This window comes from Papilio machaon, chromosome 6, assembly GCF_912999745.1.
Source record: "Papilio machaon chromosome 6, ilPapMach1.1, whole genome shotgun sequence".
NCBI lineage: Eukaryota > Metazoa > Arthropoda > Insecta > Lepidoptera > Papilionidae > Papilio > Papilio machaon.
The window spans coordinates 9,681,703-9,696,221 of NC_059991.1; the positions used below are offsets into that span (position 1 = coordinate 9,681,703).

Genomic DNA, 14,519 nt, shown 5'->3' on the forward strand with positions numbered 1-14,519 from the left:
GTAAAGCTACGTGGATGTGGGGAATAATATTGTTTTGTAGCGAAATTAATAAAACTGGTCATGTTTCGGAGTAAAAAATATATTTTTAAATTGTTTCACAATATTTATGACTAGAGATAGACTTTGGTAATCGTAACGATCTCTTCGTTTTATTTTATTGTCAAGTTTTGTACTTAATACATTCTAAAATTGTAAACATCTTAAAATAGTTTATACAAATACATAGTGACTAGATCATTTCACAACCTATTTGGACATTTCATCAAATTTGAGCGTTTATCATATTATTCCTGTAATAATTTCCATAAAAACCCTGTTCGTTGTAGTAACAGTCGTGGTGCGTGTGAGTGTTGGCGAGGCGAGGTGCACTTGACGCCGGCGCCGGCCACCAGGCTTCGCCACGGTCCGCCTCTAGGTTTGTTACATTTGAATTACTAGCGGCATTCTCAAACGCCGTTTTAAATATTTGGTAGTGTTTCTGATTGAAATATTCATTAGACTCGTTAAGTGCAGAGAAGTTGTATCCGCTGTCGTCGTGGTGGCCGCAGGCAGAGTCGCCGGGCGCGGAGAAGAAGCCGCTGCCTGTTGCGGAGGCGATGCAGTTGCCGCCCGCGTTATTCACCGAAACCGTCACATTACCCACGTTGATCAGTACGCCTTCCGATGTACGTAAAAAATTTGATCCATCAGGGAAAGGTTTACTGAATCCCTGGAAACTTCTGTAGTCGCCGTCCGCGGTGTAGTCCTCGCTCTTGTTGGCTAAAAAAAATATTTCTCTAAAAGCATCTTTATGTATTTTATCGGGCGGCGCGGAGCGGTTGTGCATCTCCACGTGGGCCGGGCCGGGGTCGGTGGGCCCGCCGTCTAGCGCCTGCAGCGTGCGGCCGAGGGCGAGTATATAGTTGTGCGCGAACCGCAGCGTCTCTATCTTGGTTAGTTTGGTGTCCTCGGGGAAGGCAGGCAGTGCAGCGCGCAGCCGATCCAGCGCCTCGTTCAGCATGTGCATTCTGTTGCGCTCGCGGTCGTTCGCCTTCATACGTCGGTTCCTTTTGATTCGCATTATTTGCGAAGGGCTCTTGCATCTCGTTACTCTATTTTTTCCATTTGCATATTTTCTTTTTGGTTCGTTTCGATCCTTAGGTTTTTTCTCTTTCGACTTGACGGGAGTCGACGTGTCGACACCTGGGAGGAGCTCGTCCCCGAAGCTCTTTATGGGTTCTGTTGGATCCTGGAAAATGTAACCGAATTCGTCGTCGAAGAGCCTCCGCCTCGCGTTAGTCTGTTTATGCGGCGTGAGATCGATGCGTGGCGCGGGGTGAAAAGCGGGCGAGTGCTCCAAGCCGGAGTCGCAGCTGCACGCACTCTCGCTCAGCTCGCAGTACTCGTCGAGCACGGTGCCGCACATTCTGCTCACCTGCAACATATGTGTAACTAAGTAATACTTGTCAATCTGATAGAAAGTATAAATCTGTTGAATTTAAAATAAAGTTCGTCCAAATTGCGTCTTTGCTAGTACTTTAAAGATTAATTGTAAAAGACGCTAGAAAGTTGAAGCCAACATTTAACTGTAATGTAGCATACAATTTATTTTAAATATCTCATTTGCTTGTAGTTAATGGGGGTTTCAGCCAACAAGGGCGCCCTTATTGCGGGGGCAGTCGCGGCACGCTCACGTGCACGGCGGCAGGTTACACCGAGTCAATTGAACTTTATCACATTCCGTTTCCGGTCCGTGATTTCCGGTCGAGCGACATATGTTTGTCAAAGGGGGAACACGATGTGTTTTATTATTGAGTTCAGTGGATGACTAAATTAATAATTTGTCTTGCAACGCTGTTCTAGCGTAGGAGTTATCGAACACTTTTGATAACGGACTCAAATATTTCCTTGCTCTTCTAAGGTCGCCCCGACCACACCTCGCCATGGCATAAGTAAGGCTTTAACGCTTGAGAAATGAGTTAACGCCGCGTTATCGGATATTAAGCGCCTTAGCGATTTAATAAAAAAATGATTTTTACATTATTGCCCTTATTGTTTTACGTGGCCTGCGACATTTGTACATTCATACCGCTATAAAAGACCGCGAGGGGCGCTGAGATCTGCTCGCCCCCGCCCTGACTTGTGCTCCGCGCCTTGCCCCGCGGCCGCACTGCTACGTCTATGTAGGTATTACTATATGCTACGTTTCTCAGTTAAATCAAATGACGTCATCTCAGCCGTCCTCGGGACTCGGTTATTTATATGAATATTCAGTTTGTTTTAAAGTAGAACAAAAATAAAATTAAGAAAGAGGAAGAGTAAGGAAACTTTGAAATCTTATTTTTCGTAAAAGCGTGGCTGTTAAAAACAGTAAAAACTTCTTTCAATTTGTTAATGTGTGTCTTTCATTTATAAAAATATTAAAAAAAATTGTGTATTTCCACAACTATTTTTTCTTGTTTCAAAGGAATAAAAAACTGGGGTTTAGTTTAATGATGTTTAAAAATTAAAGTTGCGCTGTCAATATATATATATAATTAAACGTGCAGAAAGTTTCAGTAAAACATATTAAGGATCGTTAACAACAAAACAAAATGAACATTATTTGAGAAAGAATGTTGAAATCATAATGTGCGGCGCCAACTGACGAATTAACTTTACTACGTGAAAACTAGTGGTAGTGGTAGCGTGAGTAGTGGCGCTCATGGTTAACTTCTTGCACTCGGTCTTCATTTTAACTAAAACGTCACATACAACTTATTATATTATATGGGTAATTGTATACTTTTAATTTAAATATAAATATCGCAAGTACATTTGATGAATATTTTTAAACTTTTAACAGTACCCACAGCGAGTAAACCTTTCACTAAAATAAGATACAATTGTAATGTATGTAGTAAACTCACTTTGTCAGGCATCACTTTAATGTTTCGACCGAGCTCGCGGCGCACTCTCCGTAGTACTAGATAATAAAGCTGTGTGCAGCTCCGCTCGGGCCGCGTCCCGGTGCGGCGTAGCGTGTGGCGGGTCGTGTGGCTGCCGGCTGCGCACTGCCGCGTCCGCGCCCACGCCTGGTACCCGCGCCCGCCGGTAGCGCGCCTTCAGGGGGCGGCCTGCGCGCCGACACGCCCACAACGTCACACCTCTTACACGGTCCCTTGTTGCAGATGCCTAATGCCTATGCCTACGTCTAATGCCTGCCTATGAGGTACTTCGCGACCTGCTAACTGGTTTGTCGCCTTCTTCGATAATCTAAAGAGACAAGCGACTCCAGGTACCCGGCACATCATTACGAGTCGACCTATAGAGCCGGCACCGTCGGAGAGTGTCTGAAAGGCGCGGGCGGTTGGAGAGCCGCTTGTACGTTCCGTGCAATGAGTGAGTACCTTCTTGGTACCTACATTTTTTACCCTGCCGATCAAACTACGCAACTTTGTATACATATGTGGTGATTAGGTAAAACGTTGGGTTGAATCGTCATATTTTCGACCAAGGAATCTATGGTACGCCGTTGTAACCACCTTCTTCGGACACCTCGCCTATAATATGTTTTATTACGTACAATACATACAATGGAAATCTCGTTGGTTTCAATGAATTACTATGTCGTATTATGTCGTAGCCAAATGTTACAAAATTCATTTGTAATTGAAAATTTGTATGGTAAGATGTTTTTCCTTTAGCAAGACTACTTCAAAATTGACTAAGAAGCCTTTTAAAACAAATAAAAGGGTAACCTATTTCGGGATTTTGAAAATTCTTCCTGAAGTAGCGGGAGCTAGCTAGTTTGTTTACATTAGGTGCTCTTAGCCTAAGAGCGAGACGTGCGGCTCTCTTACCCCGCTGCCCGCCCTCTCCCCGCCGGCTTAATGTTGCGTAAAATGTATAACATTCGACGTTAATGCTTAACCCTTTGTCGATATCGACAAGTAATAAATAACACAAATATTGAATCAGACACGCCGCCGTGCCGCCGCGTACGTGACGGATTTTTTATGATTCGCCTCGCCAATATATCGTTTTTTCTCTCGATAACATTTTGGTAATAAAATCAATCCTACTTTCGACAGAAAATAGACGTAGAAAACAAAGATTTTTATTATATCTTACAGCAGAAGCTGGCAAACGAGCAAGCGGTCACTTGATATCGCTAAAATGGCGAAGTGGCCGCTGCCCACATTCAATACGACCAAAGACTTCAGATACATTGCCATGTGTCAGCTGTATATATTTGCTTCACCATTTTCAAAATTGCAGCGACTCTTCTCACGACGATCTTGACAAATAGATAGATAGGTTGCGCGCAACTGTGTTTGGATCAACATGTCACCGGACAAGTAGAAATATCAGCGACGCGCGCTTTGTGCGAACCTCTATAACGTTGTATTGCGTAAGTCGCTTTGAAACTTAAATCGTGGGGTTTCGAAGATTTGCGGTGCCTTGTGCTGTTGTTGTTGCTTGTGCGGAAGGGCCTTACCTTAGAGTCATATGATAAAAAAAAAATAAGTAATGTTATAGGCAAGTAAATTGTTACTTTCACATAACTTGGTAATAACTAGTAGGTACTGAATTTTGATGACGTATCAAATGTGTAGAACGTGTATTGGTTATTAGTAAAAGTCCGAAAAGTTACGTTTATTTCAAACATTTACCACCATTTACTTGATAAATCTCAAGATGCGGTTCTTCAAACACAAAAATGAAAACACTATCTCTCACCAAGCGTATTATAGTAAATGTTCGAAATAAACATAACTTTGCAAGCGATAAACAATTAATTAAATAACATAATTAAATGGTTAATGGCGAGTGTCATTATATGACGTAAGGTTCATTAAAATTCCTTGTTTGCCATTAAACAACATAACTACAATCGTTTTTATTAACAGGTGTCGCGTCAATGTGCGGAGATGTCGGCCCCGCGCCGGCCCCCTTACGCCGCCCGGTCCTATTCAAAGTTACAACTATACCGTTTAAAATAATAAATAAAAAGCGAATGTAGAAAGGGGTCGTTTAGTTACTCTGCAGTCGCCACGCTCGAGGGCCCATGAATGCATTAAATTGCGGCTCAGCGCCAGCGGGCAAAGGGTTGTCGGAGCAGACACTCTCTTACGAATGTAGTTATCGATATACACATTCAATATCCTGCTACGAGCTACGCTCAGTTGCAATTCTCGCAATTGCAAAGTAAAAAAAATAATCTTACTTCTTACTAATTGTATTTCTTTTACTATTTATGTATTTGAAGGGGCAGGAGGGCCTTCATCAGAAATCATATTGTGCGAGTATAAAAGCGGGTATGTCGGCAGGTGGGCGTGAACAGATCACGAGTCCTTGTTGCAATCGCAGTTGTTTAATAAAAGTTAGGTAACCAAAAATACACAGTGGAATGAACACTGTAGTGTCTAACCAATGCGAGATCAACTTAGTTAAGCGCTAGATTTTAATTGTTAATTAGATGCTAAGCGATTCGTCGCAAGCGTGGTGCGCGGGCGCCGTCTCGAACAACACTGTTCAATGGCCGCCCTCACAACCATCGACAGTGACGCTTCGCTTGGCTGAAAAAGTCAACCAGTCATTTGACTTTGGCGGATACGCCGACACGGCCGGACTGACATTCGACCGTCCTCGGGCGATTCTCTGAAACAATGAACTGCAGTTGTACCTATTCCGTTCGGCATCCTGACGGACTACTCATTACAATCCTCATATGATACTTAAGACTTAAGGCGAGCGTCTCGTAACAATTAAGTCAGATGACACCGCCTTGTCACTAAACAGCATGTAGGTTAACTGTTCCCAATCGGTACTATTGGACAGGTCAATCCTTTGGTGGATGTGACCCGGACGACAATATTCGTCTTAACACAATCTGCAAGGCATCCAGAACAAGTCAGCCAACATAAAGGGCTCTGACTCGGACGACAATATTCGTCTTACCACAATCTGCAAGGCATCCAGAACAAGTCGACCAACTTAAAGGGCTCTAACTCGGACGACAATAATCGTCTTACCACAATCTGCAAGGCATCCAGAACAAGTCAGCCAACATAAAGGGCTCTGACTCGGACGACAATATTCGTCTTACCACAATCTGCAAGGCATCCAGAACAAGTCGACCAACTTAAAGGGCTCTAACTCGGACGACAATAATCGTCTTACCACAATCTGCAAGGCATCCAGAACAAGTCGACCAACTTAAAGGGCTCTAACTCGGACGACAATAATCGTCTTACCACAATCTGGAAGGCATCCAGAACAAGTCATCCAACATAAATGGCTCTGACTCGGACGACAATTTTCGTCTTACCACAACCAAAACATCTCTTATCTGAACTAGAACTTTGCGGTTCATTCTTAATTGTCATGAATGGTTTACGATTATCAGGTTTAACATTAAATTAGGTTTAGTATAGTTGGCTAAGAACGAAACTACACGACGGCGGCGCTGCGAAGAACGGTTACGAGCACGATCACGACCTCGCGTTCTATCACTACCTAATCTCGGATAATGTTTTCGACTATGCACCGAAGATCGTTCACTATCACTATCACTAGACGTAGACGTATCCCTATTACGACCGGTACAACGCCTCCTCATGCGAGACTCGTTTGTTCGCAGAGGTTGAGTACCTTCCGACCTGCTACGCGATCTAAACCGGTTACGCATCCCGAGCAAATTTTAATTAAAAACGCAAGAGATTTGATTAACCGCCGTTTTTTCTTTTTCACCCTCTTATGAAGTAATTTGGAAAGCAGATAGTGGGCTGAAAGGCCTATCCCACTTCTGATGAAGGGGCAGGAGGGCCTTCATCAGAAATCATATTGTGCGAGTATAAAAGCGGGTATGTCGGCAGGTGGGCGTGAACAGATCATGAGTCCTTGTTGCAATCGCAGTTGTATAATAAGGGTTAGGTAACCAAAAATACACAGTGGAATGAACACTGTAGTGTCTAACCAATGCGAGATCAACTTAGTTAAGCGCTAGATTTTAATTGTTAATTAGATGCTAAGCGATTCGTCGCAAGCGTGGTGCGCGGGCGCCGTCTCGAACAACACTGTTCAATGGCCGCCCTCACAACCATCGACAGTGACGCTTCGCTTGGCTGAAAAAGTCAACCAGTCATTTGACTTTGGCGGATACGCCGACATATTTATATATCTTACTAATATTATAAAAGCGAATGTTTGGTTGTATGGATGGGTGTTTATAATTTCGTATATATAGAACGGCTAAATGGACCTTGCTGAAATTGGCTTAGATGTCGAATATATTCTGGAAGAACACACAAGCTCCTAATAAGGTTTTCATAATTTTGCACAGACGGGCTCGCGAGCGACACGACGACGTACTACTTGTAGTTAATAATAATTTTGATCGTTTCACTATATTAAGTTGAAATAAAAATGTCAAATTAGCCTATGTTTTTTAAATAAAAGAAATGAAAAAATAAACAATGGTGGCTGACTGTTTTTAATTTAATACTTCAATAATGCGCCTCAGGTATACATGATGTATATCTCAGCGCCTGACTCCGGCCGCTTCTACTTTATTATGACACAAATAAAAAATATCATCACTGACTTGAGACTACGTGAACGAGAACACCAAGTGTGTATTGAAAGAGATTTATCGAGAAATCAAGAGCATCACTAAGTACAGGCGCGAGGGGCACGCTCCCCCCACCCCCGCCCCTCTCCACCGCGCACCCGCCTGCGCGGCTCATTGTTTGCTTGTTTAACTGTGAGGCTGAGGCCGAGGCTTATCCACCAAGTTTATTTAACGAGCCGGCTAATAGAAGAACTGGTTTACAAATTTGACACCGGCAAATGATCTTTTACCATCTGATTGAGGTGTTGGAAAACTGCACGCATGCATGATAAACCAAATACGATATCAACAGTGCTAAAGCGTCCCACCATGCTCGACATCTATGTTCTCGAGGTAAGCAAACACAAGGTGTCCTACAGGGCAAATGAACACCTACCTATAACACATCTCAAATGAATTTGAACATCGAAACTAACATAAAGAATTAGATCCAGACATAAATGCACTGCAGGTTCCAGGATTTATTCTCTAAGAAATGTTTTCTAACGAGGAACGTTCTAATAAAACTAAATACTCGCCGGCAGGGGACGCCTAGACAATCGGGAAGACGGCAACAAGGTGTGGTCCTCATTTACCGTAGTTATGTGAGGGCACGAAAGGGGACACTCTCTCCTTGGTCGTGCAGAAGCCTTGTGCAGAGAGTCCCGGTGTTCCTTTGGAGATCCTGGGACTCTCATCAGTTGACCTTGAGGATGGCCACCGAGGGCGTTTTTGTGAGTCAAGTCTCTTACTCTCTCTCACATAATGTTGTCTTTCCCCCAGAAAACAGGGTATCTTTTAAAAATTCCCCCCCCCCCCCCGAAAAAAAGGGGTCGCCCGGAGTCCACCTGTCCTGCGAAGATTTTCACTCGCAGCTAACATCAACTTTGATTTTTTTAATATTAAGTATAAATCCTACAAACAAGAACGAACTCAAAAATGTTTGCATAAGCAGGAGTTGTGTGTGCAGAAACAAGTTGTAAACATGACGCTAATCCTTTAAACATTTAAACATTTATGGCTAAAGTAGCGAAGTAATCCGCGTTGCGGGGCGCGGAGCATCGCGGGACGCGGGGCGCGGCGGCCGGGGGTGCTTTGTCATGGTAAAAGCTCTGCAGCAGAGGGCGGCGGAAGGGTTGTAAACAATGACGTAGCTAAACGTTGCAGAGAACTGAATGTTCATACATGCTCACACAAAGCACGATGGGGCTTTAAAGAGCACCACTTTGAAAGGGTAATCGTTAAAAAATTACAAAACCTTTTTGCATCGTTTTTTATTTTTACATTTGATAACAATGACCATATTTGGATACATTTTCAGATAATCGAATATAAATATTTAATGGACTTAATCATTACTTACAGTTTGGCAACTTCGCGAGGCGAGGTACTCGAACTCGGAACACGGCGCGGGCGCTGCAGCCAACCTCAGGGCTCGCGGCCGCAGACTGCGAGTCTACATCGCGGATTATTGGATGCCTCGATAATGTAACATTATCAATACAATATCGTAAACATAACAATAAAACAAAATAATTACTGCGTTGTGTCTGATAATGTTAATCAACAGCGTGCCGTGTTTGCTCGTCGGCGCGGCGCGGTGGCGCGGTGGCGCGGTTCTCATTTAATGAAATATGAAACTAATGAAACCGTGAGAAAATGTAAGCGACAGGCAGGCGGCGGCGGCCTGATATCGATGCAGTGATATTTTCGCAATAATGTTTCATTTATTGGACGGAGGGCAGAGAGCGGGTCGCAGTCGACGCGGAGTCGCGGACGAGGCGCATTGTCGCATCCGATGTTCCGAGATATTCTCTACTTTTGTAAAGCTACCTCGGAAGTTGAGCTTGACACTGAACCTTCGTTACCGCATCAAGGGAATGAGTTCCCAAGTGCATCCATTGCCATGTGCCACAAGGGTTAGACACGTGTACTCGTTAGACATTCCTCTCTAGTTAAACACCAATGACAATTACGCGGTAGAGAGTTAGCACAATTCGCCGAAGACATCTGCATTTTCTCGTCAGACTGTCAGTTATCTATCAGCTCGTCAGCCGGATAGCCAAGCCAAATCCACGCTTCTATTTGGTGTTAGCTTACTGTGATCACTGATCTTAGTAGACTCTCAGCTCCTGCACCTCGCCGCAAATGCACCCGTCACAATTTTGCATCCAAAGACTCGGTTTATATTTAGCTAGCTTTTTCCCTTGACCCCGTACGCCTGGCATTAAAAAAAAACTTAATATGTTCTACATGTGTGCTAAATTTCATCAAGATCCGTTCAGCAGTTCCGGAGATTCCTTCAAACAAACACCCATCCATCTAAACTTTCATATTTTTAATATTAGTAGGATTATGACATTGAAGTATCTCACGATACACATTTATAACTGGAATAACACAAACACATATTTTTTACGATGCGTTGTCTAAAAGTCGTACGACGTACGTAGCTGTTCGTAGACAGCGCGCGGCGTAGCGGGCCTACGCTGCGCCCCAGCGGCCCCGCAGCGAACTTACGCTGTGGTGGCGCACGTGCTAGCACACACTCAACCAAATGTTGTAAACAAACATAAAAACCAAAAAACATTGCATTATTTGCACAATTGTCCTGTACAGTGCAGATATCGCGAATAATGGCCTTAAAAAATGACTCCTGGCCGCAATAAAATTGATAATCTGGCTAATCCTTGTTTGCTTTGAATGTGCGTGAAGTGGGTGCCCAGATAAGGTGGCAGGTAGTCGAAAGCGGACGTTTCTATTGGTTCGTTGTTGCAACAGTATCGCCCGCGGGCCGCCGCCGCCGCCGCCGCCGGCGCCCTCTACATTACTCTTACTATAAACGTTTTATCGTTTATTAGCTCGTTTGACTTACATCAAATTGGAACATAGAAATATGAAGTTAAGCTTGCCACTAAAAATATTTTAAAGTAGAGTGCAGTTAGCGGCGAGCGCGAACCAGACGCGGTGCAGACGCGACACGGCGCGGGCCAGTGCGGTACTGCGCCGCTCGCAATTGTTCTCATCGGAGAGTGTAGTTTGTGATTATATTTAATACCTCTATTTTATTGAGGAAAATGATATATTATCGTACCAATAGTTTATTGTCCAAACAAACTCTCATCGCATTATTTAAAGGACTGTAGTCATTGTGGTGATGCTGACCGCTCTCGGCAACCGCAATGACCGCATCTCAACTAGCAAGCTTCGGCAAGCACCACATCACATTATCGATCCGTCTCATGTAATTTGATAAATAAAAAATATATTGTGTGTAAATGCAATATTTTGCATACTTGGGCCAATTTCAGTGGTAACGCGAACTTTTTAACATTTCTAACAACAAAGCTTAATCGATAGGTATTGAGATCTTTGTCTGCCACAAAGATTTTGATCCAAGTGTTCGTCATCAAACTGACCTTTCTCAAGTTACAGGTACTCAACTTCCTACGTAGTACTATAACACTAATAAAGTTTTTTTTTGTTGTGAGATCACACGCAGTATTCTTTTGTTATGTTATTCTTTTCAGTCAGCTCTCTGGTAGATACGAGTAGAACCAGGCACTGACACCTATCATTTACCTATATGAGAATTTGTCTGTTTTGCACATAGTATTACAGAGCAATGTTTATTGTAGTTACTGTTATTATTATTTTTGATTAGTTATAATGGGCGCGGTTGCTGAGTACCTAGTGATTTCTAAATGGAAAACAAGCCACAAGCACTAAGGAGCCGAGAGCTGCAAGCCACAAGCACTCCTTAGTGCTTGTGGCTTGCAGCTCTCGGGGCCTCGGACTCTCGGGCTCTCGCTCCAAGCAGCTTCTAATACAGATAGAATTAACTGTCAGAAATATCAACAGGTACGTGCAAATAGGAACATATTATTATGTAATAAGTATACACATATATGTATATCGGTGTGCTCTCATGTCCGAGGAATGTGCGAGGATTTTTGCAAGCAAAATTGGCTATATAAGCCGCATGCGAGCATACCAACGTCAAAACCGGAGTTGAAGACAGTCGCTGTGGCCGATATCGGCCGGGATTACATCATCATCATCACACATATGGATATTACCCCAAAATAATCAAAAAAGCTACCTAAATCCATAGTGTTGTAACAAACATAATATGTCAAATTTGACATGTTTGCCTTATTCGAATTGACGGGTAAGTAAATATTGCGTAAGAGTTAAGTAAATTCAATGCACTGATCGGTATACATGGATAGGAGATTGTTTGGAAATTACAGGTTTTCTTAGTTCCGATTTGAACGTACCTGTTGATATTCTTGCCAGTTAATTCTATCTGTATTTATTAGTTGAAATCCTCACCACCGCACCGCTAACAACCGCAACTATCAAAGCCAAAATGACAAAAATCAAATAGACACAAAATACTACGGCTTTTTTCCTATCCATTTAATAATTGCAATGGTTCAAGGTCAAGTTGTGAGGCAAATGAGGCCCAAAAACGTGCACGCGCTAAGAGACAGAAAATGTATGTAGCTGTATCGCACACTCTCGAATAAATTACTGTAAGTATCACTCGCTTGCACAATACGATGGCAGCGATTTGCGTCTCCGGTTCTCTGTGTGTGTCTATTTAAGGATGATTTGATTAAAATTCATTTGTCTATTCACTAGAGATGGGTTGAGTAAAATCTGTTATGAATCTTTTCGACTTTCCAATGTTTTTTCTCATAGAACTAGCAATCGAAAATTTCCTGATTTTTTTACTTACATCATAAATAAAATTGTTACTTCCACTTTATTCTTGAAAACTACATAAAGAAATAAAACATTAAACCATAAATTACTATTTTTTTTTAATTAATTAATTTTTGTTTTAACACACAAAAATAAATTCATTTAATGTTTTTTTAGTTAACTGTGCGATACATAGCTACATAGCCAAATAACGATATAAATTAAAAAGTAATAAAACACCTAAATTATAGTACTTATTTGTTCAATTAATTTTATAACAAGAACGATGGTCGATAGTTCATAGTTGTTCATTATGCCCATACGGTCCGACATTATAACTACCGTCCATTAAGTACAACATAACCTTTATACAAAATTAACCCGATACTGTTACTTCCACCGCGAACGATTGTTAAGGGTTACCAGTAGACAAAAAAAATCTTAACTTCTTCCGAAGTTCTTTCTTTTAAAATACAAATAAAAAACAAATTATATTTCTCATGTGAATAATTAGTCACATAAAAAATTCGTAGATATAAATTTATGAAGTTACATATAAAAATATAAAAGTTTTTCTTGTGTTTCCTGGAATAATTCTAAAGCTGTATCAACTTGCGTGGGCGCATCAATTAAACATAAGCTATTACATTTCTACAGGCGGCCCGTTTATGTTCAATGTTTCAAATCAGTTGCCAAACGTTTATTTTTTCTGTGTTTCATATGAAAGAATTTCGGAACTTTTTAGGAAATTTTTGCGATTTTTGACTAATACTTGTCAAAAACTACCGTTATTACCCCTTAACCTCTAACATGACATAAGAAACAGGAAAAATGTGTCACTTTGAAGAAAATAGTGACATATATCTCTTCATCTTGGTGATATATCACTCTTTTATATTAGTAGCTCACTAGAAGTTTTGAACAAAACGAAACAAGTAGGTAAATAGCAATTAGGATTTCAGAACAGAGATATCTTTTGAAATTTAAAGGTCTAAGAAAACACATTATAGACATGGTATTTGTGCTTTTGATAAATTATTAGCATAAAATTTTTGATAAACTAAGCAGAACAAAATAATGTTTTGTATTTTTCACTTTCCTTTTCCTTTGCCTCAATTGTAGAACATTCGTTGAATATGCTCTACCTGTCGCTCTCTTAGCGAGTGGGCACTGAGCGAAAAGTTACAAGTCGCTCGCTTACCTCTCCGTATCGTATATAGGGAAAAGAACTTTATTTGTAATGAAAAAAAAAAACTTTTTTCCTAAAGATATAAACATATACTCTCAAATGAAGTGAGCTAAATATATAATTATCTCTTTTTAAAAGATATATATCTTTTTTATAACTCACCCATTACATCTCTACTAGACATGTACTTAACTAAAATTTGACCTGCAAGTCACAGCTCACAGCCCACATCAGTGAACCGGTTCAATCAAGCTTAGTTCAATTTGCACCTGTAAAGAGTTTTATTACTTGCGTTTTGAGTTGCAAACTACTAGTCGACTCACATTGTCATAGTATATTGATTGCGATGAGCTGTGAGCTGCGAATTTGTTGTTGAACTGCAGCTCAACGGTTCAAGACTATGTGATAGGGATGTTAACATTGAGTGGAAAAATCGATTATTTGAAAATCAATTTTTACATTATATGATAAAAATCGAATCAATTAGTCAAAAGTCGATTTTTAAAGAAAAAATAATCGATTTTTCCATAAATCTTTAAAATTTCAGGGAAATCAAGGAAATACAATAGATTTTTCCTAAGCACTAATTGCCCTAAAACATTATATAAAATGAAATTAAATAAATGTATTAAAACAAAACGACAAAGTTATGGTCTTAAAAACAAAAATATGAAACAAATCATTTTTAAAAATTTATTTAAACACTAAAAAATTAAATACTTATAATCACAAATATCATAAACTAGCTGTGCTTGTGACTTCGTCCGCGTGAAATACTGTCTTCGGGTGGCGTTTTAATTATTTAGTCTAATTATTTTAATTTAAATTATAAAAATTACATCGAAACATAATAAACTCACAAAACATTCGCATAAACCTTATGTATTCCCATACAAAGTTTCATCTCCTATTCCCTATGGTTATTTAGCTCCCTTGAGGTTAAAACTTTTACAAATTTTGAATGTCACATTTATTTCTCTCAAATTAACAGCCTAAAAATAAGTTTCAAGATCTGTCCTTTCTCAGGCTCTGGACAATTTTTGTACC

General features: G+C 40.9%; 1 protein-coding gene across 2 annotated transcripts; it reads right to left on the reverse strand.

The window, feature by feature from the left end:
- Nucleotides 1–262: 262 nt before the first annotated feature.
- On the reverse strand, nt 263–12,060 carry LOC106709894. 2 transcript variants are annotated; one of them, XM_014501813.2, is made up of 2 exons: nt 11,854–12,060; nt 263–1,414 (listed from the first exon to the last, which is right to left on the reverse strand). In XM_014501813.2, exon 2 carries the CDS (start codon nt 1,403–1,405, stop codon nt 263–265), a length of 1,143 nt encoding a protein of 380 aa, XP_014357299.2. In that variant the 5' UTR covers nt 1,406–1,414; nt 11,854–12,060. The 2 variants fall into 2 exon arrangements, with proteins under 2 accessions (XP_014357299.2, XP_014357298.2); XM_014501812.2 differs by lacking the exon at nt 11,854–12,060 and adding an exon at nt 2,889–2,966.
- Between the last annotated feature and the right edge of the window lie 2,459 nt (nt 12,061–14,519).